The sequence below is a fragment of the Rhodnius prolixus genome, unplaced genomic scaffold (genome assembly GCF_049639745.1).
Source record: "Rhodnius prolixus isolate KJV_2025 unplaced genomic scaffold, Rpr scaffold_3, whole genome shotgun sequence".
NCBI lineage: Eukaryota > Metazoa > Arthropoda > Insecta > Hemiptera > Reduviidae > Rhodnius > Rhodnius prolixus.
The window spans coordinates 49,318,283-49,345,087 of NW_027411603.1; the positions used below are offsets into that span (position 1 = coordinate 49,318,283).

Here is a 26,805-nt window from a genome sequence, read left to right on the forward strand (position 1 = left end):
CGCCCGGTTTATTGAACATGTATTTGTTTTTTTTTTCTTCATTGATGCGGAGACCCATTAATTTACTTTCACAATCCAGATCAACGAAGCGGCGTAACACACTTTATAAGAGTCTGGACGTGGAATGGAGTGGGCTAGGTCACGTGGAAAGAATGACTCTGAAAACAGAATGCCGCGCAGATTACTGTTTGGCAAAAAAAAAAAAAATAAAAAGAATTGGAAGACCACATAGGCATTGGCTCCAGGAGGTTGAGGAAGACTTGAAGGCCGTTGGAATGGATGACTGGAGAAGAAAAGCAAAAGATATAGGGATATCCGGAATGACGTTATTCGAGAGGCCAAGGCCCGGCCCTGGGCTGTAGAGCTACGAGAAGAAGAAGAAGAATATGGAACTATCTTCGAACTATAATTTCCATGGGTCTCCCCTCAACTTAGACCCTCTCGCAATCGTGCTGAAAAACTCAAGATGTTCTTTTAGCAGAAGGGAAAGCGCAAGTTATGTTCAAACATATTGAATAGAATATGAAGTTGAAGTTGTGGAAAGAATAATCAATAATCAATTGATTACTATATGGTTAATAAGTCAATCAATTTATAAGGATGAAATTGAATCAATTGAAAGCTATGTAAAGCTTTGAATATTAACAGTAAGCTGGGATGATACAACGAATTGCTTGGATCTTTTAAATTGCGCAATCGAAATTCTAAAGGAACAGTTCAGTGAGCTTTTATTGATTCTTTTAAAAATCTATGCTCATGTTCGAGAATGTTAAATTTTTCACCATAAAAAAGAAAATCTGAAAAGCTATATTTTAGCTACAAAATTTTTAGCTGCTAAACAATCATCGAACTGTTTGTTCCATGAGTAGTTTGGAATTGTGTTGAGGATTTGCAGCACTTTCATAGGTCAAAAATGGAATGTAGTTCTGTGCCAGGTTTACTTTGCGACAGTTCCTAAACTTAGTACATCCGATTGTCTGGATGACTTCGTCAAATGGTAGCAACTGATATGACCCAGCTTCAGGTCGTTTGTTATTAATGAGATTACCCTATCTATAATAGAATTTGTGTTTGAAAAATTTTAATTCACTCTGAAATAATGATCTGAAATACGCCTAACGTTTGAACGATTTAATTTGGCTGAACAAATGATTATCGATACAAAGCTTTGCATCTTCAGCGATCTTTTTTTTCTTAAGAATTTCGCTTCATTTGTCATTCCTAATGTATTAAACTTAACGCTAACATGATTCTTTTTTTAAAATAAATAAATGACTTCCGATTATTTTTCTTTTAGAAAAACTCTTGATAAAGTTGTATATCGTTCAGACTTTTCTTCAAAACGCCAATTTAATTTAATGTGGAAGTGACGTAAGTAGATAAAGGGCCTTAATTGCTAGAATTTCAACAAAATTCAGAACGGAAAGGTTTCCGGCCTTTTTGCAGGAAAAACAAATTCAAAACAAAAGAAATGTAATCTTCTGTTTTCCTAAAACAATTTAAAATGAAAATAGTAATGTGGTATGAGGATAGTTTATAGTATGAGTCCATAATGTGAATGGGATAGCAGGGATATTTCAGGATTTTCAAGAAAGCATACAAAGACAAGATGCTAAGTATAAATATAAATTGAATGAATAAGTGGGAGAGGTAGGAAATGATCCGGATGTTCAACCTAATATATATAAACCAGGACTAGAGTTCCCGTCACTCAGTGGGGGATACAGGCAGCACACATCACACCGTAGCAAAAACAAAACCAAAACTTACCCAAAACGCTTTATCCGGCGATCTAGGATCGTCCACTTTTTCCAAATCAACAGCCTTCTTTGGTTCGCTTGGCTTCAATTCAATCGTATTATCATCGAATATTTCATGAATGGTGGATTTCATTTGTAAAGTTTGATGATTCACATTACCGTCGGGTAATAATTCTGGATCGTTTTTCTCGCCCGTTAAACTGGGCGTCCTACGAAAACATTCAACTAATTCAATATCGATTATTCGCCTTTCTGGTTCTTCTTTCTTGTTGATCACTTCAATCGCTTGTTTGATGCTGGTGTCTGGTTGGTTTTTATTTCGATTAGTTTTGGAGGCAGCTGATGTAGCTTTTTTGTGTAAGGTGCCCTTTTTCCTCTTCACCATTTCCAATTTAGCTTCATTTTCTTTTGGCTTTGATGAAGGAAAAGTTTCTTTTGTTTCAGTCACAGCTGCAGCATTTTCTACACTTTCCATTGTGCTTTTCTTTTCGTGCGCTTTAATTTCAGCAGTAGCTTCATCTTCTTTCTTCACCATTTCCAATTTAGCTTCATTTTCTTTTGGCTCAGATGAAGGGAAAGTTTCTTTTGTTTCAGTCACAGCTGCAGCATTTTCTACACTTTCCATTGTGCTTTTCTTTTGGTCCGCTTTAATTTCCTTGGCTTTATCAGCTGGCACTGTATGATTGGGTGATGTCTTATCTTTTCTCTTCATTACTTCCACTTTTACTTCATTTTCTACACTTTCCATTGTGCTTTTCTTTTCGTCCGCTTTAATTTCAGTTGTAGCTTCATCTTCTTTCTTCACTATTTCTAATTTAGCTTCATTTTCTTTTACCTCTGATGAAGAAAAAGTTTCTTTTGTTTCAGACACAGCTGCTACATTTTCTACAAATTCCGTTGTGTTTTTCTTTTGGTTTTCTTTAATTTTCACGACGTTATCATCTGCTACAGCCTCACTTTGTCTAGCTTCATCTTTCATCTTCACTATATCCAAAGCTTCATTTTCCACCTTCTCAGATGATGGACAAATTTCTTTCGTTTCCGTTATGACTGCTGCATTTTCTACAATCTTCATTGTGTTTTTCTCGTTGTTCGCTTTAACTTCAGTGGCGTTATCAGCTACTTCATCTTCATCTTTCCTCTTCACTACTTCCAATTTAGCTTCATTTTCCGCCTCCTCACCAGATGGAAAAATCTCTTTTGTTTCAGTAAGGACTGCAGCATTTTCTACACATTTCACTGAATTTTTCTTTTGGTTTTCCTTAACTTCTGTGGCGTTATCAGCTACTGCACTTTCATTTTCTGTCGTTTCCTTTTTCCTGCTCACTATTTCCAATTTAACTTCATCCTCTTTTGCCACACAAGAAGAGAAAACATTTTCAGATTCAGTCTTTACCGGAGCCTTAACTATACATTCTACGTCAGAATTGTCTTTGTCTAATTCAATCGTATTATCCAGTTTTTCTTTAATAATTGCTGTATGATTTTCAGCAGAATTTTCACCAGAAATGTGTGAACTTTCAGCAAGATTTTTTGCTGAAATAGTTTCATTTTCGCTGAAATTTTGGTTAACATTAGTTTTTAATGAAGAATCAGCTACACTTTCAGTCTTTTCATGAGTTTTGACACTTTCTTCAGCCTTTATTATTCTATGGTTTCCACTCGCATTTTCACTAATTTTTCCATTTTCTTCAATTATTATTTGACTTTTTGTTGCTAAATCTTGTTTATGTTTTTCATGGACATTTTTCTTTGATTCACTTTTGGAATTTGAAACTTTTTCCACTTTAACTTCATTTTCTATTTTCTTTTCAACACTCTTTTCTTTTACCAGTTTCCCTTCATCTGTTTCCAGAGGAGCTAACTCAACGATGCTGTCTACCGCTGCTGTACCATTTTCTAACAAATTTTCCGAAGATACTTCTTGAATGTTTGACACAACTTTTGCTATTGTTTCACCATCATCAGCTGATGAAGTTGTATTAGAAGCATCATGATAGATTTCTTCATCAAAGGTTAGAGTACTTGAAAATGTATCTGTGAAGATGTCTTCAGGTTCTGATGAGGTTATTTTCAAGGGAATTTGGGTTGAAATTTGGGAGCTTAGTTCTTGTTGATTTTCATGAAAATCTTTGATTGTTTTAGATTGATTTGTATCCTGTTTCGGGCTATCATCAGATTGAGTTGATGGTATTAAAGTTTCCGTTTTCTTTACGACAAACTCTTGAATGTCCTTTGATGGTTCAAGTTTTGATTCTTCAGTTTTTTTCAGGACTACATTAATATTGGTATCAGCTGATGCCGCTTTTTCTTGTAGTTTGGGTTCTTCTACTTCTTCTGGTCCAATCACAGACTCTTCAATTGGTATATCTTCTTGTAATAAATTATTATTATTAGTAATAGTACTTATATATAATGGTCCCGTTATGTCTTTTACATTGCTATCGCTTATCGGCTGCATAATCGCTGTGCTGTGTATAGGTTTGAAGATTTGCGTCAAATCGTCCGTAGATGTGGTTTCTTCAGAAGTTTCTTCTTCATGTAGAAGCAGTTCTTCTTCTTCTTCAGCTGCAAGATCTTCTTCAACTTCTTCAAACAACGCCGCACTAAGTGCATGCTGTAGTTCTTCCGGTGTAATAATGGGTGTAGGTTCTTTACTTTGTGCGGTCAACACAGATTCATCATCATCAGCTTCTTCCAGATCAAAACTGTTTGGCACCGAAACTGTACCGAAACGTTTTTTGATTATATGTTCATGGGAAACGTCTGACGGCCATACAGCGTCAACGTGTCTTGCTTTGCCGGTATTTAGATCAACGATCAAACGACGACGGCGTTTACGTTTTGTCAACTCAAATGGTAGATAACTGTGGCGTATATATTCTAAGCATGATAATGCTTCAAGGACGCCAACACAGAATACTAACACAGAAAGCATGAGGCCCATTCTTTTTTTGTTTTTTTAATATTATTTTAAGATTCGCTGAAGAAATTTGGATCAAATAGGGGATTTGGAAGAACTTCACCAATTATGCACACCACACACGTAAATTGAAGACGGAAGCGGCGAAAAGAGAAGAGCGGTTGGAATTTTTGAAGTGGTTAGGAAGTGGAATGTGAAGTAGAAGAATGAATGAATAAGGAAATTGAAACGAAGAGAAGCAGAACTTTGAGAAAGAGAGACAAAAATATAAATAAAATTTTGATGAATTATGGGTAGTCAGTCGTTTTAATAAGTTATAATTGGTTAGCACAACATGATGAATAAGTGCAATGCGTAACTAGTAGCGAAATCTGTCTTTTAAATTAGTAAAGTGCTGTGCGTGTGTGGGTGTCGGTTTCAAGAGCATGTTTCATTTAATGGGTTCATGACGTTTTCCTTTTTTGATCCTCTCATTTCATTCTCTCTCTCTCTCTCTCTCAAACTTGTTTCAAAATGGTGGACGAGAGGGGAGGAAATTAGCGATATAAACTACCCAAAAGAATGAGAGGGAAAAGCAAAAAAAAAAAATAATACGCGATATCCCCGGCACTGAAGCACTGACAATACTGCAAACGATAGTCCCTAATGGGAAAGCTCTTAGCGTTGCCAAATAGCGTCACTTTCGTCCTTGCCTTAAAAAAAAAAAAAAAAAAAATATTTGGCAATAATGAACACCTTAAAACAGGGGAGAGGTTTCATAGTGGTTATCAGTGTGTCTTTGGCCACCTGTGTTTTTGAGATACCTTGTTTGTTTCTTTAAATCCATTTCTTTTAATTATCACCAATCTGCGAAAAAGGGGGGCGAACAAAAATTTAAACTAAATTCCCTTAACTCACCTAATGGATAAAATTTTTGAAACTTTAAGCCAAGAATAAAGAACAAAACAAAACAAAAAAAGTCCCAGTCCCAGACTTGTGTAATAGTTGGAATGATATGGGCCCGGGGGCTGTTGGCCCAGGGTAACAAGATGTGGTGGGCACACTGCCAACTAGAGGCGGCTCATAAAAAAAAAAACACAAATCTAGTTACATACATAAACACTTTAAACAAAAATTCCGCAGCGTGAATAATACAAAAGTTAACCCGGTCTTGGATTTTATTTAATGGTTAATATGAGAAATTTAACAGTAAAGTATATAAGGCGGTTATAGGCTAGACCCGCAATGCTAAGATGTATTGTTGGTTTAGTGGGTTCGATTCCCCCTGGTCTAGGCCTTGGATTTTATTTAATGGTTAATATGAGAAATTTGCAGTAAAGTATGTTAGGTGGTTATAGGCTAGACCCAGAAAGCTAAGATGTATTGTTGGTTTAGTGGGTTCGATTCCCCCTGGTCTAGGCCTTGGATTTTATTTAATGGTTAATATGAGAAATTTATAGTAAAGTATATAAGGCGGTTATAGACTAGACCCGCACAGCTAAGATGTATTGTTGGTAGTGGGTTCGATTCCCCCGGTCTAGGCCTTGGATTTTATTTAATGGTTAATATAGGAAATTTACAGTAAAGTATGTTTGCTAGTCGCCTCCGTCCACGACACCTAATTGTGTTAGTTGGACGTTAAACTCCGCCTGACAAAATAGGCGATTAACTTTACTTTTACTTTTTTGTATTAAGATTTTTTAGAGGAGCCACAATAGATCTAGCATGGAAGTGGATTTGGCTCCAATTCGGCTTTGTCTGTCCAACAGCATTTTTTATTGGGATAAATCCAGGAATGCTTACAGTTAACTAGTTCTAGTTGGGTAGTTAAGAGGGTGGTTTTCTATCATCCCACAAAAGTGGTTTTAACCAAATTATGGTTGCAAAATATGTTTTATTTAATAAAAAACAAAAAAAGATACTTTAAATATTCTAACTCCCCTAATTCTACCAGCATCCAGAAATAACGCATGATCTTTGTAGCATGACTCAATCTCTCTCTTTTTTTTTTAGCATCCACAAAATCATTAATAATAATATAATCATATTATGAAACTGGCACAAATAGAGAATATAATTTTTGAAAGAAACCTCTAATATTGTTACAGTTCTATTTGTATAAACATCTCGCGAGATTTTGGCTGGTAGCCAGGGAAACCAGAGTTCTAGATCTATGTTGTTGTCTAGGGCAACATATTTACATCGTTCACTGTGATGTTAATTTGGATTCAGAAAGTCACTCAGGTTTCAAAATTATTTTACGTGGATATCATAGTTAAATTTGGCTTCCATTTGCTTTATCTATTTTTCTACCAATCATTTTAATTGATCTTTAAATAACTAATATTGTTTCACCCATATAACAGAGATTAACAGTTAATTAAAATTCAATTTTAATCATTATTTAAATTAAATAATCAGAATTTTAGTTGATTGAATTGAGTTTTGGATGTAAAAATGCAGAAAAAAGGGAAAAATACAAAATCTTCATCACTTTTACAGGAATTTCGTTGTTCTCTGTTACTAACATTGTATTTTGATGCCAAGCGTATATTATACATATTAGGTCAGCTAGTTCTGGATTTAGAGATTCAGAAAGATGGGAAAAATACCAAATCTTCATTACTTTTACACGAATTTCGTTGTTTTCTGTTACTAACATTGTATTTTGATGCCAACCGTCTATTATACACATTAGGTTGACTAGTTCTGGATTTAGAGATTCAAAAAGATGGGAAAAATACAAAATCTTCATTACTTTTACAGGAATTTCCTTGCTTTCTGTTTCTAACATTGTATTTTGATGCCAAGAGTATATTATACACATTAGGTCGGCTAGTTCTGGATTTAGAGATTCAAAAAGATGGGAAAAATACAAAATCTTCATCACTTTTACAGGAATTTCCTTGCTTTCTGTTTCTAACATTATATTTTGATGCCAAGAGTATATTATACACATTAGGTTGGCTAGTTTTGGATGTACAAATTCAAAAAGAAAAATTTAAGTGTTGCCTATCCCAAAAAAAGTTATATACAACGCTGCGAGTCACTGCTTTGGGGACAACCAAGACTCCTTGACTGACGATCAAAATTTTAACTTAACAACAAAGTACTAATATAAAGGGTGATCCATTTAAAACGCACCAATCGCTAATAACTTTTTAGTTATTTACGTTTAGTTTACGCGGGATTCGAACAGAGGATCTTCCACTTACAAAGCTACGCTCTCAACCACTACACCAACACCCGCCCATCATCCTTGGCTAGTTATTCTTACCGTAATCATAGGTCAAGAAGTCTTGCATACTGGGTGCATTAAAATGGTTGTGATGATTGCTTTTATTTGATGATAAAACATATTTATTCTTATTCTCCCATAACCATTACATTACACTACATTCTATAAAATCTTCAATTATTATTATTTTTGTTCTTTGCGTCACAAATAACACTTTTTTTTGCAGTCAGAGTACCTCCCAAAACGTGTATTTCTGGAGGAAAATTAATATTGAAAAACCGTTCACGAGTTGATAAAATGGTAACTTTGATCTTAAATATCTCGACAAATATTTGGGATATCAAAATGGGGTTAACGTCATTTTTCACAATATTTTATGTAGTTTTCAGAATCATTGTCAAAACCAGTGGTCCTTATGAAACCTTGATCAGCTTTTTGGCCATAATTTCGCCAAAAAGATACAACATCGGGGGTGGAAAATTTAAGAACTAGACAAAAAAAAACATATAGTTCACTTCGTGGGTTTTTTCGAAATTGCGCTTTCCTAAAATGTTATTAGCGATTGGTGCGTTTTAAATGGATCACCCTGTATATGTATATATATATATCGACGACTAAATTCGAAAATTTTGCTAAATATCGAAAGGTTTTTTTTAAAATTTGGCAAAGAATTTATTTTTAAGTTAGACATAGAAATTCCTTCTTTTTTTAACGGGCTAAAAGACTATTTTTTTTAGGCTCCACCTTGAACATCGTGAAAGATTATCTATTCATTTACCAAAATAGAGTTGGCTCTAAGTTCTATGTCCAGTAAATTTTTACAGGTATGAACTTTTAGCTTAATTAGTTTTCTTTTTCTTCGCAGATTTCCTGTAAAGTTAAAGATACTTCCTTTTTGTTAAGAATACTTTGAAATAAATTTTCAAATTACCGTAAATCCCGATAATGAGTTTTAGGATTTTACACCAAGATGGATTCCAGTAAAAGAAAGGTGCCATCTTGTAATATAGCAACGAGTAAACTCCAGAAGACGTTTCACAATGCTCTAAGAATACTCCAGCTGGGAAATGGGAAAATTCCCACGCCCCCACAAAAATCACTGGAAATCACAAAAATTGCGTTTTTCTTTGGAAAATTAATTTTTATTTTTTTTGCAAAACTCACGTACAGAGGGACGAGTAACGACTGCCAGGGTCGGAACCAAGTAAGGAGGTGTAGTTGGGAGGGGAAATTTCTGCCCGGGCCCCTTTGGGATGGAGCTCGTCCAATCTGAGCAGTAGCGTAACTCCCTCCTCCCACTTCGGGGCTACTATTGGGACGAAAGCTGGAAATTCCCCTTGATTTCTTGCCCATTACCATTGCAGCAATGGGACAGGGAATTGGGCACAAACCAAGTAAGTCATTTACTTTTAAGTTTACTAAAAGTTAAGCTTACTCACTTTGAGCTTACTTCTAAGACGTTCACTATTATCTATTTTTAATTTTCATGTTTCCTTTTTAATTTAAGGGTAACCAGAGGGTAACCACATTCAGGAACTCAAGACCATTTTCCCTTAAAATAACTTTAGTCAATGCCAACTCTTCGTCGAGTTGACCGGAAACTAATTGTAACTTAGTTTCTAAGATTCCTTCGGTGCAATTTAATGAGTATCAGATGAGTATTCCTTTTATATTTGTACTATTCATTTAGCTACGCCATTTTTGTTTAAAAACCGGAAACTTCATTTACCCTAATTATAGAATTTGGATTAGGTCTTCATTATAGCTTTTCTTCAATACTCCATTTGAATTTTTCGTCTAATTATTCTTATCAAGTCTTATGCTTATTTTTCTCAAGTCTTTTTTTTTGTACTGAAGTAATTTTTTTTATAATAACGAGAACAATCATAGACTTAGCTAGAATGTAGAATAGATCTATTTTTGTGTTTAATCAACGATTCTTACAAGGGATAAGGATTAAGAGCTTCGATTAAAAAAAGAGATTACGACAGGAGATCTTGAGATGGAGAGATGGAGTTGAAGGGATGTGGGAGATAGATCTAGGATACGGAAGTGTGGGGCGGCCAGATCATTAAGTAGGCCTAAATTCACTGCCAAGTCTAGTTTAGGAAAGAGGAAGTAAGTTGAAACGCAACTTTAGATTGTCAAGCCCGGTAAAAAGTTAAATAAAGTATCAGCTTTGGTTAATTAAAAAATTTAGATTAGGTTAAAGATAAGAAGCAAGTGTTTTCTCCGTTACAGAACTAGCAGAGCACCTGAAGAAGCAGAAGTTAGGACATTTATGCTCCTGCAGATGGTATCCTTTAAACAGGGAGCTCCAGATACTTCTTTTACTAGATCTTTTCGGTGGAAAAGCTCTCCTGTCACATATCCCAGATGCTGGGACTGCCCAAGAGGAGATGCTGAAAGATGAAGCCTTAACATCTCTCTCACTGAAGTAATCCATCACTTAAATTTATATGTTCAATTAAAAAGTGTGCTATAAATTTAAATAAGTGTCAATCAAAATTGCCAAATATAAAATAGGGTTTCATGAGAAAGTCATAACAACATCTTACGTCTAAATGACAAAAACTGTCCACACACACACACACACACAAATGTTGTGAATCAACAGATCCAAAGTGTTCCCTTTTTTTTTTTGGAGGAAACGATAAATTTCAAAATGAACTTAAAAGAAATAAAATAATCCTAATCTACAATAAAGATGTTTTTACAACCTAGCTGATTTACGAATTTGGATTTTTCAATGGAAAACCCATATTTTGAGGTTCCCTGAATCCCGAAAATTCGCAGGAAGTTCCATTGATTGGAACCTTGAATCCTGACTGGAAGTTAGCAATCCAAATCGCTCAAAGAAAAGTACCTTTTTAAAAGTCTTTTTTGAGCTTATTTTGGACACGGCTACAAACAACTTTCTTTAAACTTACTGCGCTAATTATACACTTTTAAGTAAGTAGAACAGTAAAAAGCCGATCGATGGGGCTTAACGTCCAACTTCCAAATTGGACATTGCTTATGTTGCTAATATTCTTTTCCAAAAAAATTGATTTTTAAGAAAAGATGAATTTATTGCCTAAAATAGGCTCTGAATCGCAAGGAACTCTGTCGCTAACAAGAAACAAGCCCAAGAATTGCGGGTGGAAGGGGTAAGTAAGAGCAGTTAAAATGAAGCCACTTCCAAAGGAGTGGGGAGAAAAATCAGATCATATGGTGGAGGTCCAAAGAAGGTAATGACGTAGTGGCACATTTATTTATAGATCCCAGAGGATCTGAGAGTCTATCCCCCACCCGCAAGTCCTCTGACAACATATCCCCCAACATAGTAACACAGATTCCCATTCGGCAAAGATTCTATTCTCATCACTTGAAACACATTATTTATTCATTTTCAGTTATCAAATATTTCCTAAAAATACAAAAAAAGATATATTAGGCATTCAAATACATAAATGTATTACCCAAGATAAAGCAGCGATCTTAAGAAACGAGAGTATTTAGTTGGAAAAAAGGAAATGGTACTATCTGATGTAATTTATTAAGCCGGTCATGAATTAGTATTGCCCTCTCTAAAAACAAAAAAATAAGAAGAAAGATAAAAGATGAATGACGTAATTTTGGCAGCATGACGTTGGAGGCTACTGCCTAATCTTCTGCTGAAGCAACAGTAGACATGAAGTTGCTACCCGAACAAGTAGGGATTTATAAATAGATTTGAACCCATATGGCCGATTGTTTTAATACTTGAACAGTCTATAGCCATAATTCTTGAAGCCAGCCATATCGAATTTATTTAACTCCATAAATAGCCTGTGAATCAGACGGAGTGGACTTTTCACTCCCTGCCTTGTTACGCCAAAAAAAAAAGAGATACTTAGTGTGAGTATTTACTTAGAAGTGAAAATGGCCCATCCCTAAGAAGTACAATGCACAAATCAGGCTTTGAATTTTTCCAAAACAGAAAAATAATTTTTCCTATCTTGGTTCAATGGTTGGTTACGTCCAGGACACATAAGAGCAACCTGGACACAAGAAAAACAAGTACAAAGTGGGGACAGCTGCATTCATCAAGAGGCTTTTGGAGGATTACTCAGGGGGCGTCCACCATTTCTCAAGATTTGTAAAGCTAAAACAAGATAGCAAAGACTATGTAGGAGATGATTCTTAAAGGGACTATTTATAATTCATTTACGGTGGAGGGCTCTGGCACTGTGCTGCTGTGCACATACAGCAATACTAAAGAAAAGATTTATACTACATGAGTAGTATAAATAAGTTTTCTGACTATAACCTAATTCATGTTAAGACACATGGCTGTTCCTTCCATGGCGAACGCTTTAAAGAGTAAAAAACAAAGCTCAAGCTTGCACAATAAGGGCAAATCAGGGAACAAGTTCTGATTGAAGAGCTCCTAATTTTAAAGATTCCCAATTTCAGATATCTGCGGAGCTTTGGTAAAAGAGTGTGTATGTGTGTATAGGTATCAGGGAGCAGTTATTCTTTACTGCTGGCTCTTTGCATACCCTTTGAAAGCACAGGTCATGTTCTAGCTGTTGCAGGGGAGAATACTCTTCTTAGAATCTGCTTAATTCCTAGTGAAGGGTGTGGATGCCATGGGAAGTTACCCCTGGATCCCTGGATCCCTGGCTCCACCGAGCACGAGTCCCATTTTTTATTGTTAAATACTTTTTTAAAAAATGTACCCCATTCTTTTGAATATAACTGGGCCTTACAATAAATAATCAGTAACTAAAATTACCATAGAAGTTGGTACTATATACATAACGAAACCTGTGACGTCTAAAGCGAATTTTCACAATTACGTCAATAAAAAAAATCATAGTGACTGCATAAATTCTAAATGGGGAAGAAAGCATCGTTAAATGTTGGTGAAAAAAGAGAGTTGCTCTCAGGGAAACTAGAAAGTAGGGAACTTTTATCCCAGAAATAACATTATAGGGGAGCTCTTATTGCTTAAATTAGACTACGAGGTATGCTCTATAATTACTAAAACAAGAACGAAGTGTGTTTATTTTATTAGAATAAGTATAAATTGAGGCGTTCTTATTTTTCGTATAACAAAATAAATATGAAACGTGAAATGAACATATTTTAAGATAGAGGAGCTAACAGTACCCACTTAGATACTTTAATAATTAGAACGAGCACTTCAGAACTCCTTGTCCTTAAAGGCTCTTCGGCCTTATAGCTTCTCGACCTTAGGGCTCGAGGACGACCTTTAGGGTCATGTTGCTACTTTCCACTGTATTCGTCTTTAATTTTTTTCGATGATACTTGGCCCTAATGTCAGTTAAGGTAAGTATTTCATTCTGCATTACGTCAGAAGAAGTATCCTTAGAGGAACTAAAAGGAAATATTTCCTGTGAAAACCTTATCGTTTTTAATTTTCCCTTTTAAAACAGTTTTCCGGCTAAAAGTTCTAACCAGAAACAAAACGGAGTTCTTTTCATTAAAAATTACTTTTTCCAAAACAATTGCGCTTCGAGTTAAAAAAAAGAACGAAACAAAATAAATACCTTCCTATTTTTTCTTTTCAAGAACCAATAAAAACAGAAGCTCAGGCAGATGGTCGGATAATAATTTGATGAAAAAGAAAATGCAGAGGAAGTGAAGTGATCTGTGCGGAAAAATGAAAATAATAAGATGTTTTCCTTTCAATTACAAAGAAAAAAGAGAACAAAACTTTTCCTTTCATGTTCATCCTGGAATCCCTTATTTCATTCAAGGAAAAAACTTTATAGCCGAGGAAAATGGAGAATTTCATTAAAAAATCGTTGTCCCCCTTCCTACCCAACCCACAAGGGAAATTACAACTTTTTATTTACTGGCCATAGTTTGTGGCCACCCAAAGTTAGTTCCCCTTAATAACTTGCCGATGGGGAAAGTTTTCGCTAATATCCCAGAAAAGGGAAGGATAATTTAATTATTGTTCTAAAAATATCAAAGGATTTCTAGGGATGGGAATTTTTACTATAATTAGAATATTTAAAGATAAAAATAGATCTTATACAAAAAAAATTGTCATAAATACACGTTTGAAGTTTTTTGTAGAGATTCTAATGATTCAAACTGATTAATTATAAGTTAATATTATGTATTATTGCATCCCAAATTCATTAAAATAATAACACAAATAACAATATAATAAAATTAGCAGACTATATTGCCCAAGGCAGGTCATTGTAAGGCTAGCTGCTATAAATATATAAGGTTATTTATAACAGGCCGGTCAATGAAAGAGTTCTTTAACAAAGCCTAAATTAAGAGGCCTATCTAATTAATTAACAGCCCTTCCTAAAAAAATGACTCCCATATTTTCTTACAATTAACTTTAATAATCAGTATGAAGTTGCTAGCTAATTTTATAGCATTAAGTTCAAATTGAAACAGCTGGCGCAGTCTATCGTTGAACAGTGCAACTACGAGTAGTAGAACTCAGCCAACTATTCAACTATCTGGCCAAGGGGGAAACAAGAAAGTTGGTAAAAAACTATGGAAATAGTTTCAGTTCGTTGTAATCTGGCTGGAATACTTTTAGAGAGAGAAAAACTTCGGGTATATTGGGTCAGCAATACCACGCAAGGTACATATTGGGCATGTTCACAGTTCTGCAGTTGCGAGACAATAGTCTATAAACTAACCATTTTTCCTTCGTTTTTCGCCATAACTGGATAGAAGAAGGTCATCCCGGGTTTGTAATCTTCAATAATGGCCTAAATAGCTGTAATCATAGCCTTGTCTTGACTGAACTATCAGCTTAGTTTTGCCAGAAATAGGGTTTTTAAAGGCTACGGGTGGCGCAGCTATTTTGGGCCAATATTGAATATAGGTCCTACAACCTTCTTCTGAACAGTTATGGGGTGAAACACCGGAAACGGTGGAATTGCCGAGCCGACTGCCGCCAGGCTAAGGAAATTATTGGTCTGCCTAAAACGGCTATAGTTGGTTTTTTTAGCAGATCCCGGATCCGGCCAGTTGGTTTTCAGGTTAGTTGAGTGGACATGCGAATTTAGCGTACCCAGCTTTTCAGATGTGGCCTTACCCAGTCTCGCCAATCTGTGCGCCGGCTGTGGTGAGTCCAATGTGAGACTGTGCGACACTTTGTAGAGGTGTGTCCAGTTTATTCTAAAACTAGATTCCTCATCTCAGGGAAGGTCAAATGTTTCCCTACCGGAAATTGTATCATCTGGTTATCTTAACGAACTTTCTAGGTTTATTACCCAGTGCACTGGGCGATTGAGTCGCCATGCTCCCTAGTGGCCTGTTACTACCTTTATTAGTTTATTATATTGGCATCTGGCAACCTCTAGCCGGCTTTGTTGTTTCTAAAGTCCCGGTATCTCTCAAGAGATGAGGGGTGAGCGGGGACCAATGGGCATTTTGGATTGCCTGCGTTTCTTTCCCTTTTTGGTGGAACCGCCCTTTTTAATACAATCTACAATACAGTTATGGCGAAAAACGAAGGAAAACAAAAAAACTATCTGCTAGTTTGGTCAGTAAAATTATGTTTTGCGGCTATGACAGCGGAAAAACGAGTATCAATTGTTAGAACTAGGGTAGGACCTTCTTCTATTCAGTTATGGCGAAAAAACGGAACAAAAAATCAAGCTATTTTGGCCAGAAATATGGTTTTTAAAGGCTATAAGTACAACTATTTGCAAACCTAAAGTCTATAAGTCTATAAACTAACCATTTTTTTTCTTCATTTTTCGCTATAAGTGAAAAGAAAAAGGTTAACCCTAGTTCTAATATTTAGTACTGGCCTAAACAGCTGTGCCCATTGCGCTCAAAAACACTATTTCTAGAAAAATAGTAGATAGTTCTTGATTTTTCCTTCGTTTTTCGCCATTACTGAATAGAAGGTCAACCCAAGTTCTAATATTTACTACTCACTTAATCAGCCGTTGTTTTTTTACCGTTTTTCTGACTAATCTACTAGATGATTTTTTTTTATTTTTCCTCAGTTTTCACACTAAGTGAAAATAAAAGGTTTACCGCAGTTCTAACGTTCTAAAGTACTAGCCTAAATAGAAGTAGTTACTTATTCACAAATGGGTTAATTCATTGGAAAAGTCATGAATGTATTGGAGTGATCAGTTACCAATATCTTATTTAACAATAATTATTTTCAAGTACTCTTTTTAAATGAGTATAATTTTGTGTTTTCAGCTTAAATTCAAACGTCTACCTCCTGCTCCGTATAAATTACATCTCCAACTTTACAATTCTAAAACATTAAACACACATCAAATGTACAGAAATATTAGGTTTCTTTAGTATTTTGTTTCATTACATTTACCGTGAAGTGCGAGACGAGCGTAGGCGAGCTAGTTATGTCAGTAAACTCGAAATCTCTACACCAAACTGTTTAATCTTCCTCTGAGGATGGACAAAGGTCCGAAACCAGTCATAGATGCAAAATCACGACGTTTAAAATCAGAGAAAAGTAATTTTGTACAAAAAAAAAAAATCCAGCTGCATTATATGTTGTAATAAAAACTCTTCTAAATACCATCTTGACGAATTATATTCTCCAATGCTTTTATAATATTAATGTTGATCAAAAATTAAGGAGGCCAATCTAAGTTTGAAGCTCTAATGAATGCAGAGCATAGCTAGAATCAAGTTGTACGATACAGGTAGTCTTATGAGACAGACAGTTGTATGAGAAATCTAAAGAAAATATGCAGCAAGTTAAGATTTCCCTGAGGGCTCCTATCCGTACAATGAAGTCTAGCTCCTTGAGGGACTCCTATATCCAACTAGAACAGCAGGAGCTACCTAGGGAGGAAGAAAAGTGAAAATAGAAGTGAGACAACAACACGGCTTTCTTAGGGCTCCTTATTTGCATGCATATAAAGGGCAAATTTTAACCTTAAAAATTCATTATTTTTATTCTATGTTCAGTGAAATTATGTAATGTACTCTGTGGGCGAGGGAACTCATCATAATCAAATGTATTATTTATTTATACTATATAATGGCTATCAGCTTCTCAAGGAAATCTAAAATGAGTTTTTCCAGAAAAAGATTTTCCGATTTCCCCAGGTAGACCCTACATCTACGTAGGATAAGAGCGGGAACTTTAAGGGAAATTATCGGAGACTGATTTTCGGCGTGATAAACTATCTTGAAGGAATTTTCGACAAGGACAACATTGAGAAATATTATTGGAATTTAAATTCTCAGCGCCAAAACAGATGAATAAACCGCTCTGATGATGCATGAAAAATCTATAAACGGACGGAAATAGAAGAAAATTAAAAAAATAAAATATGTGCTTCAATGGATATAATCAATTATACAGGGTGTTTCAATCAATTATAAAGGCATTTCAAGCTTAAACGGTTGATCTGAGCGAAAAATGGTAGAGGAAAAATTTGTGGTCCGTCACCTCTAGTTTCACAATATGTGACATTATTTTAGATTCCTGCCCGCATACGCGGCTGACGCGCGACCAAAAGTGAGGATTTGCTGTTGACCCCCATTTTCAAATACACAGTTTTAAAGAGTATAAAAAGTTATGCGAGAAATCGGAAACCACAATTCGATATCTTCAAAATTAAAGGTGCTAGGCCATTTCAAAATCTGGTATTTATTAATCATATTTCAATTTTTTAACTTGTTATCAAAGAGAAAGAAGAGCACGCGGTAGGTCATTTTTATGTATTTTTTTCATCCCCTTTCTACTAAAAATATTGTCAAGGCAGTAAAGCTAGTATTTTTCTTAATATCGGGAAATAAGTCGTTTTCCGAGTGATTTTTCTCAGAAAAATCAAATATTAAGAGCTTTGGATGTTTTCAAGCATACACAAAATGGCAAAAAATTAATTTTACATCTGTCACAAACAAGAAGGTTTAATAATCATTTGGCAATTTTGGGAGAGTTGCGTTTATTTACCAAAAAAATTGGAAACCTCCTGCCACATATTTAATTGATCAATATCTTCCATGTAAAGGATCAAACTTATTGCTTAATTTATCAAATAATGCGCTTTACTCAACTTGTGAAGCATGTACTGTGCCTTCAAAGGTGCCTTCTCAGATACAGGAGAGCAGTTGATAACCTCCTGGTTAACCTGGCTTGCGAGCCAGAGGCGGCACCTTTGAAGGCACAGTACATACAGCACTTTGGAAACCAACCATTATTTATGAATATTTTTTTTTGGAAAAACTAAGAAAATCCTTTATTATTTATGTCTCATTTCCGGTTAGTAAATTTTGGCCAAAACCTTTTATTATCGCAGTTACAAAACGGAAATCTCGTTCTGAAAACTAAACAGAATTACTCTATTCTCATATAAAACAGACATTAATTTAAAAAAAAAACGCACAGAAAACATGTATTTCCGGAAAATACTGATTTGTTTTTTAATTAATGATGCACTCAAAAAAAATTTCTTTAACTTAGAAATAAGCAAAAGGAAAAAGTATAAATCACAAGTGAAATAACAGTCTGCGAATAGAAGCGCCTTGATCATTTATATTCACGCTACACGCAACACACTACAGTTCTGCTGGCTTAGTTTTCAAATGTAATGCAGTTATTTATAAAGGACTTTTATGAAAATGCTTTAATAAATGCTATTCTTTAATTTATAATTAATGAAAGCTCTAAATAATACTATATTAGATAAAATGTAATGTATATTAACAAATTAATTAAATTAAAGTAAGACTTCATCTAATAATAAAAAAAAAACTGAAATAAGAAAGTAAAAAGAAATTTCTTTGCAGAGACATTTTTAATTTGATTTCCCACGATGGAAAATCTTGAAAGGAAATGGGTCATCAGTCTTTTTTTACCCCCTCCACACCAAAATATGGTCTTTTTTTTCTTTTACTGAGAAAAGGAAAATTAAAGAATACTGGAAACAGTTTCTTCCCTTGAAAATGTCAAGAACTTCCTAAAGGTGAATGACCATTTCTTTGCTTGAAAATATATTCAAGGAATAAACTATGCATGGAGGCATTCATCTTAAGGCTAGCCTAGGCTTTCCCTAGTTGCCACAGTCACTTGCACAGAATTAAATCCTTTGTTAGCCTTTGAATGCCTTTGTCTCTCTCTGGCTAGTAACAATTCTCTAGTGAGGGCTATAAAACCTCAAGCAGCTCCTTACTTCCTAAACTAGTGTAATATGGTTTAGAATTCTAAATTCTCAGATTAGTCAACATAAAGGTGTAATTATAGAAACTTTTAAATTAATTTTCTCAGGATGCCATTGTCCTCAGTAAGTAAGAGAAAGATTCTTTTTTCAACGTTTCTATTCTAAAGAGATGTTTTTTAACAAATCCCTGCCAAAGGACGTCCCATTTTTTGTTTTTTGAGCCATAAAATAGAAAAAAAATGAAATAAAATTCAAACGACCCACTTTTCTGAGATTACGCTATTTCCAAAAATAACCATCGCTGGACACTAGCTTAAACTGGGCGGAGAAAATGAAATATAAATAACTAGCAACATTTTGTGAAGATGAGGTTTAATATTAGTATTGGTAGCAATTAAAGTGATTTAGTGATGTTTTCCTTTTTACAAAACTGTGACTCAGCTTGGTAGACCAGGTCTTTTTTTCTTTTTCTTAACGGTCTTATTAACGACCTGTCTTAATGGTAGAAGGAAATGTATTCTAATCCTTAAATTAGCATTAAAATAAATAAATAATTCTAAAAAATATTCACCATTATCATATTTGTGCTACTTTCCTAAATACTACTAGCCATAACTGGTGTATTTACGTATAACTTTTTTTCAGTTTTTAGTAATCAGTTTAAGCCTTTGTTAAAATTAATTTTAAGATTAATTGTTGTTTGTTTGTTTGTTCTCATTGATACAAAATCCCAGTTTTCTACATTTACGATGAGGATTATTCCTTGCGAATCCCAAAAGACAGTCGCCATAATCTTTCCGGCCGAAGGAACGGTCTTCGCCTTTTTTGGCGCAGATTCCCCCTTCGTCTCAGGAGTGTAGTGATGTATCCATGTTTCATCCACAGTGACGAAACGACGCTTAAAGTCCTGCGGATTCTTCTAGGAACAGCTGCAAACCGTCCTTGCGGCACCCATCTTACGGATAGCTTTGTCATGTCCAAATGTTGATGCAAAATATTATTGTACCAGTTCATTCCAGATGCCCACAGCACTAGCACTCTTACGCACCTTCACTCTTCTGTCATCCATCATCATATCATGGATTTTATCAATGATTTCTGGAGTAGTAACCTCAACAGGGGCGTCCAGAACGTTCAGCCTCACTTTTGCCCATATGGCCACTCGGAAAATTTTGAAACCACTTATAAACTGTTCTAATCGAAGGTGCAGAGTCACCATAATGTTTATCAAGCTTCTCTTTAGTCTCCTGAGGCGTTTTGCCTTTCATAAAGTAGTGTTTAATCAACACACGAAATTCTTTTTCGTCCATTTTTTGAAAATCACTCGACTTCCTCGATTCAAACGAATGCCAAACACAAAGAAATAGACCGATCTGGCTGAAACTTGGTGTGTGTTCTTCCAAGAGATGCTACTAACTAAACATAACCTCGGTACGCGCCAGTGGTGCTATCTCTCTGACTTTGCACGGACTTTTCAAACGACCCTCGTACACGAATTTGAAATGATACAGAAATTGATGTTTCAAGCTTAGCGCCTATATACACCTGTCAAATTATATTTAGTTCAGATTAAAGGAAACATATTTACATATTAAGGAAATTTTTTTTTAAAAAACCTTAGCTTGATGTACAGGTGGGTGTTACAAAATATGCTTTAAGCGTAGGTATATATCTATATTTTTTATAACTGAGAGAGTTTATATTGTAATTAACAATGGCTACTATGTGAGGGTACGGACTATTGTAACAAGTGGAGACGAATTTTACTAAGAGACAGTAAACAGTAGTGGAGATGCTAGGAACGTCAATTACTGCGTGCATGTAGTCTAATGGGCGTCCATCTGGGAAATGGACCAATCAATCTCAGGCATTTATTTTGCACTCTCTGTATTTTAAGTACCCCCTGAGTTTAATTATTCTATGGAGGGAGAACCTGCAGTAACCCCCCCCCCGTGAATGTTGGTGTAGTGGTTACGATGCGTGGTTTTGTAAGTGGGAGATCCTCAGTTCAATTTCCGGAGTGTAGTTAATTTTTTATTTTTTTTAGAAGTATGTACGAGGTGTGTTCAAAAAGTAACGGGAATTTTTAAATTTCGCGGGTTTGGAGAGTCTGATTGTAAATTTTTTTTTTTATTATGTTGGTACACATGCCCCTGAAGTACGATAAAATTTTCAGTAATATTCATTGTTTACTTCTTAAGTGGCAGCCGTTAAGGTTAGACGTGTTTTTCGAGCTTGGCGATTTTTGTTTGTTAAAAAAAATGGATCAAAGAATTTGTATTAAATTTTGCGTAAAAAATGAAATAAAGTGTGTGAAATGTTAATAAAGGCATATGGTGAGTCTGCTATGAGTAAAACAAGGATTTACGAGTGGTATAAGCGTTTCCAAGATGGCCGCGAAAACGTTGAAGATGACGAACGACCTGGACGTCCAAGCACATCAACAACCGATGAAAACGTGAAAAAAGTGAAAGAAATGGTTATGAACGATCGCCGAATCACAATCAGAGAAGTCGCTGATGATGTTGCCATATCAATTGGCTCATGCCATGAAATTTTTTCGGATGTTTTGGGTATGAAACGTGTGGCAGCAAAATTTGTTCCAAAATTGTTGAATTTCGAACAAAAACAGCGGAGAATGGAAGTTGCTCAAGAGTCACTCAATGAAGTCGACAACGATGCGGATCTACTGAAACGTGTTATAACAGGTGACGAAACATGGGTTTACGGATATGATGTCGAAACTAAGGCTCAATCGTCCCAGTGGAGGCATTCTGGATCGCCAAGACCGAAAAAGGCTCGACAAGTGCGGTCGAATGTGAAGGTTATGCTCACTGTGTTCTTCGATTTTAATGGCATAGTGCATCATGAATTCTTGCCACAAGGTCAAACAATCAATAAGGAGTACTACCTACAAGTTCAACGCCGTTTGCGTGAAGCAATCCGAAAAAAACGCCCGGATTTGTGGCAAAACAATTCATGGATTTTGCACCACGATAATGCACCTGCTCACACTTCATTGCTTGTTCGTGAATTTTTGGCCAAAAACAAAACTTTAACGATGCCCCAGCCTCCATATTCGCCAGACATGGCTCCATGTGACTTTTTTCTATTTCCAAACATAAAGAGAACATTAAAAGGCCGTCGTTTTACAAGCATAGATGACATTAAAAGCGAATCGCTGAAAGAGCTGAAAGCTATCACAAAGATCGAGTTTCAGAAGTGTTTCGGGGATTGGAAAAAGCGCTGGCACAAGTGTATTGTATGCGAAGGGGACTACTTTGAAGGCGACAATATTAATGTAGATGAATAAATAAATATTTTTTTCAAAAAACGAAAATTCCCGTTACTTTTTGAACACACCTCGTACTTCTACCCTCGTCCAACACCATAGGCGATAACATATATTTCTCTATCTTTAACATGTTAAAAGCCATAAAAAGAAATCTCCTAACTAAAAAAATCAGCTCAAGTAAATTTAAGATAGGCTATGAAAGCATAAATCATAATAGATACAAAAGTCTGACGTAATGACAAATGATGTGACGTAATTGAAGTCAGCTAGCCCCGCCCCCATTCTGATGTTCGTTTTTTTTTCTTTTTTTGTTCCCCAAAAATAAAAATTGTATTTCTCTTTCCAATTTCTTTATTTACTAACTAATATAATAATTTATTTAATTTATTATAGTGAAGAAATTTATTATAGTGAATAAATTTATTATAGTGAAGAAATCTATTATAGTGAAGAAGTTTATTATAGTGAAGAAATTTATTCTGTGTTTACTTAACCTTGATATATATATTTTTTTTAGCTCAATTTTTTGAGCCGAAAATAAGTAGATTGGTTTAAACATTGGAAAAAGCCTTCGTAGTGAGGCTGGAAATAGTAATGCTTGTTTACATCTACGTAAAATACAACCGCTTGTTCCTTTTTAGTTAGCTTGAAATAAAGAAAAGAAAAAGAATAAATAATTTAATAATAAAAAAGAAATGAGGTGAAAAGAGCCGGTTAAAAGTGAGCGGCGTTAAATAATGATCAGCTCAAGATCCTTCACAGCATCATCACTTTAGACAAATATTTATAAATTCAAAATCTATTTCAACGTGGCCCAATTTAATCTGGGCTCATCGTTTAAAGATGCAAACAATTGGAGGCCTGCTTTGTTGTAACAATAATTATAAAAAAAAAAAAACCTGCGTAAACACGCCAAATTACTTCCTGCAATAATTCAAATTTAATTATTGGTTAACTTTTATAACTAGGCATTGTAATAGGTATGCAAATAAATTATGATTATATCGTGCCTAAACATGCATCGAATGGCAAGCTACTATAGAAGTAAGAATAATGAATACAAATAAAAATGATAGGGCTTTTATTATTTGAAGGTAAAAGAAAATTTTTTTTAGAATAATTTCTATAGAAAACTTTGGAAAAATAGGAAAAGCGCTTTAGTTATGTGGTTACTTCCGGTATAGGATGAGTAAACAGTGATTCCGAAATTCATGCATGATTTTGGATCTTACTAAACCCGGTTTTTAGCCCAGAATTCTGAGTTATGATTTCAAAATTAATGGAAAAATACGGAATTCTTGTCTAGTTTGACTGTAAAGATTGAGATTTCTGCTACAATATATTAATAATTAAGCCTGAGGTGGAATGTATACAAAGGGTCGTCTGAATTTTGTGTTACGTCTGCTAAATTAATGGAAAAATACGGAATTCTTGTCTAGTCTGACTGTAAAGATTGAGATTTCTGCTACAATATATTAATAATTAAGCCTGAGGTGGAATGTATACAAAGGGTCGTCTGAATTTTGTGTTACGTCTGCTAAATTAATGGAAAAATACGGAATTCTTGTCTAGTCTGACTGTAAAGATTGAGATTTCTGCTACAATATATTAATAATTAAGCCAGAGGTGGAATGTATACACAGGGTCGTCTGAATTTTGTGTTATGTCTGCTAAATTAAAGGAAAAATACAGAATTCTTGCCTAGTTTGACTGTAAAGATTGAGATTTCTGCTACAATATATTAATAATTAAGCCAGAGATGGAATGTATACACAGGGTCGTCTGAATTTTGTGTTACGTCTGCTAAATTAATGGAAAAGTACGGAATTCTTGTCTAGTTTGACTGTAAAGATTGAGATTTCTGCTACAATATATTAATAATTAAGCCAGAGGTGGAATGTATACACAGCGTCGTCTGAATTTTGTGTTACGTCTGCTAAATTAAAGGAAAAATACAGAATTCTTGTCTAGTTTGACTGTAAAGATTGAGATTTCTGCTACAATATATTAATAATTAAGCCAAAGATGGAATTTATACACAGGGTCGTCTGAATTTTGTGTTACGTCTGCTAAATTAATGGAAATATACGGAATTCTTGTCTAGTTTGACTGTAAAGATTGAGATTTCTGCTACAATATATTAATAATTAAGCCAGAGGTGGAATGTACACACAGGGTCGTCTGAATTTTGTGTTACGTCTGCTAAATTAAAGGAAAAATACGGAATTCTTGTCTAGTTTGACTGTAAAGATTGAGATTTCTGCTACAATATATTAATAATTAAGCCAGAGGTGGAATGTATACACAGGGTCGTCTGAATTTTGTGTTACGTCTGCTAAATTAATGGAAAAATACGGAATTCTTGTCTAGTTTGACTGTAAAGATTGAGATTTCTGCTACAATATATTAATAATTAAGCCAGAGGTGGAATGTATACACAGGGTCGTCTGAAATTTGTGTTACGTCTGCTAAATTAATGGAAATATACGGAATTCTTGTCTAGTTTGACCAGAATTATTAGTGTCGCGAACAGACAAATGTAATTATGTTTGTTCAGTCTCATTGTGGTTAGTAAACGCTACAATACAGACAATATTCAATTTATTATAAAAAAAGAAATTTCACAGTTGATACAGAATTTTGATTTCCGGTTAAAGTAACAAAAAAATGGTGTCCCTCTTGCCGCACTTCCTTTTTCCCCAGGCCTATTGGTGGGAGGAGGGGAGAAAAACAGGAAATACATTCAATTAAATTTATGTGCAAACAATTGTCCGCAACATAGAAATCTAATTTGGATTGCCACCAACAGAGTGCACTTTCATCTTGTTCTTGTTTGTGTTGGACTAAAACCAGTTGGCAAAGAAACCACTCCACTTGTTAGACCGCAATCTTCTCTTCAATATATTTTTAATATTATAATAAATCTTGTATCTAATCTTATTTCTCTCTTGATTAAATTTAAGATTTTTTTGTTTTGTTTTAAATATAAATATTGTTATTGTTTTTAATATTTAATAATAGAACTGTTGTAAACAACAGAACGCAATATTATTTGCGCAGATAATTAAGAGAAAGCAATTAATGTACGGTTGCTAATATCAGCTACACAGATGCTGGTGCGTAATTGCCAAGCGGTTTTCTCTGCAGAAATAGTTTATATCATTTCTTATTATTAATTTAGCAAAACTGATCAAGTTTGGGACATCAAAATTCATCAAAAAAAAAAAAAATTGCTGTTTTGAGGTCCCCTGAATAATAATAATAATAATAATAGCTGCAATATTAACAATTTTCTCAACAAAGGCTTTTATTAAAATATTATTTGCTATTAATATTGGCACGCTGTGTGCGGTTCGTATCTTCACAGGATCAACAAAAGGTCCACCTCTCCTCTTTGCGTAGATTGCAATGAGGAGGAGGATTTCAAACATATAATAATGATATGTCCACGTTATGTAGTAGAAAGGAAACGAATGTTTGACGACTTAAACGGGTATTTAGATACACCATTTCGCTCCGAAGACATAATACGCTCCACCAACATCTATGTGCTTAAATCTATAGCAGAGCTAGCAATGAAATATGAATGTATTTAAAAGTTATAGTCGATTAGAATGAATGGAAGAAAATGATTAGAGAAGGATTACGTGATTTTAATTCAGGTTAAGCTATAAGGATGGCAGGAATATAGAGTACTGATCCATCCATTAGCTGTAGTATATGTAAATAGTTGTATATAGTAGAGGGATGAATGTGTGAAGCGAATGTATTTATAAGTAAGAATGGAGAGTGAGTGATATTCTAGTGATAAGCACCTAGACGATGCTGGCTGTATGGCGGAAGCCAATGCCATAAAAAAAAGGCAAAAAAAAAATATTGGTTCCCCAGTTTAATTTAAATCCCGTGTAGATGGATCCCTGTTTCCCGTGAAATAGATTGGTAATCTTTCGAAATGAAGGACATCATCCGGGGAAACATCTTGATGTACGAGTATTACCACCATTGCAGAGCCAACCTACTCAGATCTCTTAAGCCCTGCAGCGTCGTTAGTTGCAATCTCCATTTAAATTTAATCAAGATATAACTTTTTTATACGTTACTAAAAGTAAAAAGATCTAATTTCAGTGCTGCGTTTAGAGGAGAAACCCTAAATAGGGCGCTATCATATTTGTCGCTATGTATAAATATTTTATTTCTAAGGATAACGATAAAGATTTTGTTTTACAGCTTAACAGCTGTTTGTTCAAATTTATTTTGGCGCACTGACGCAGTTTCCTATAAATCCACATCGTCAAATAAAGTCTACGTCACCATGTTAAGAAAACATTTCTTGAGTAAATTAAGCTCATCACTTTTCACTCTACTGGATCATGTATGAACACAATCAAACTTAAACCAAACTCTCTGACGACACTCCAAGTCGTTCAAGTTTCAATTTGCCTAAACTTGCGTTATGTAGAATGAGGGGTCAAAAAGCGGAT

The 26,805-nt window shown here is 34.8% G+C and overlaps 1 protein-coding gene and 1 long non-coding RNA gene across 11 annotated transcripts in view; one reads left to right on the forward strand and one right to left on the reverse strand.

The window, feature by feature from the left end:
• The window catches only part of LOC141453404 (uncharacterized), a 40,206-nt gene extending 21,729 nt beyond the window's left edge, over positions 1-18,477 (forward strand). For 3 of the 4 annotated variants that reach the window (XR_012457978.1, XR_012457980.1, XR_012457979.1), the window contains exon 4: positions 10,142-10,632. This is a non-coding gene — a long non-coding RNA (uncharacterized lncRNA). Of the gene's footprint in view, positions 1-10,141; positions 10,633-18,339 lie in introns of those variants that run through there. The other variant, XR_012457981.1, reaches the window with a different exon arrangement.
• Positions 1-26,805, reverse strand: part of Lmpt (four and a half LIM domains protein limpet) — a 434,583-nt gene that overhangs the window by 102,464 nt on the left and 305,314 nt on the right. Inside the window, exon 1 of one of the 7 annotated variants that reach the window (XM_074126566.1) lies at positions 1,771-5,272. The exons of the other annotated variants lie outside the window; for them this stretch is intronic. Within the exon in view, the coding sequence (XP_073982667.1) occupies positions 1,771-4,707 (2,937 nt within the window). The 5' untranslated portion in view covers positions 4,708-5,272. Of the gene's footprint in view, positions 1-1,770; positions 5,273-26,805 lie in introns of those variants that run through there. 7 annotated transcript variants of the gene reach the window in all.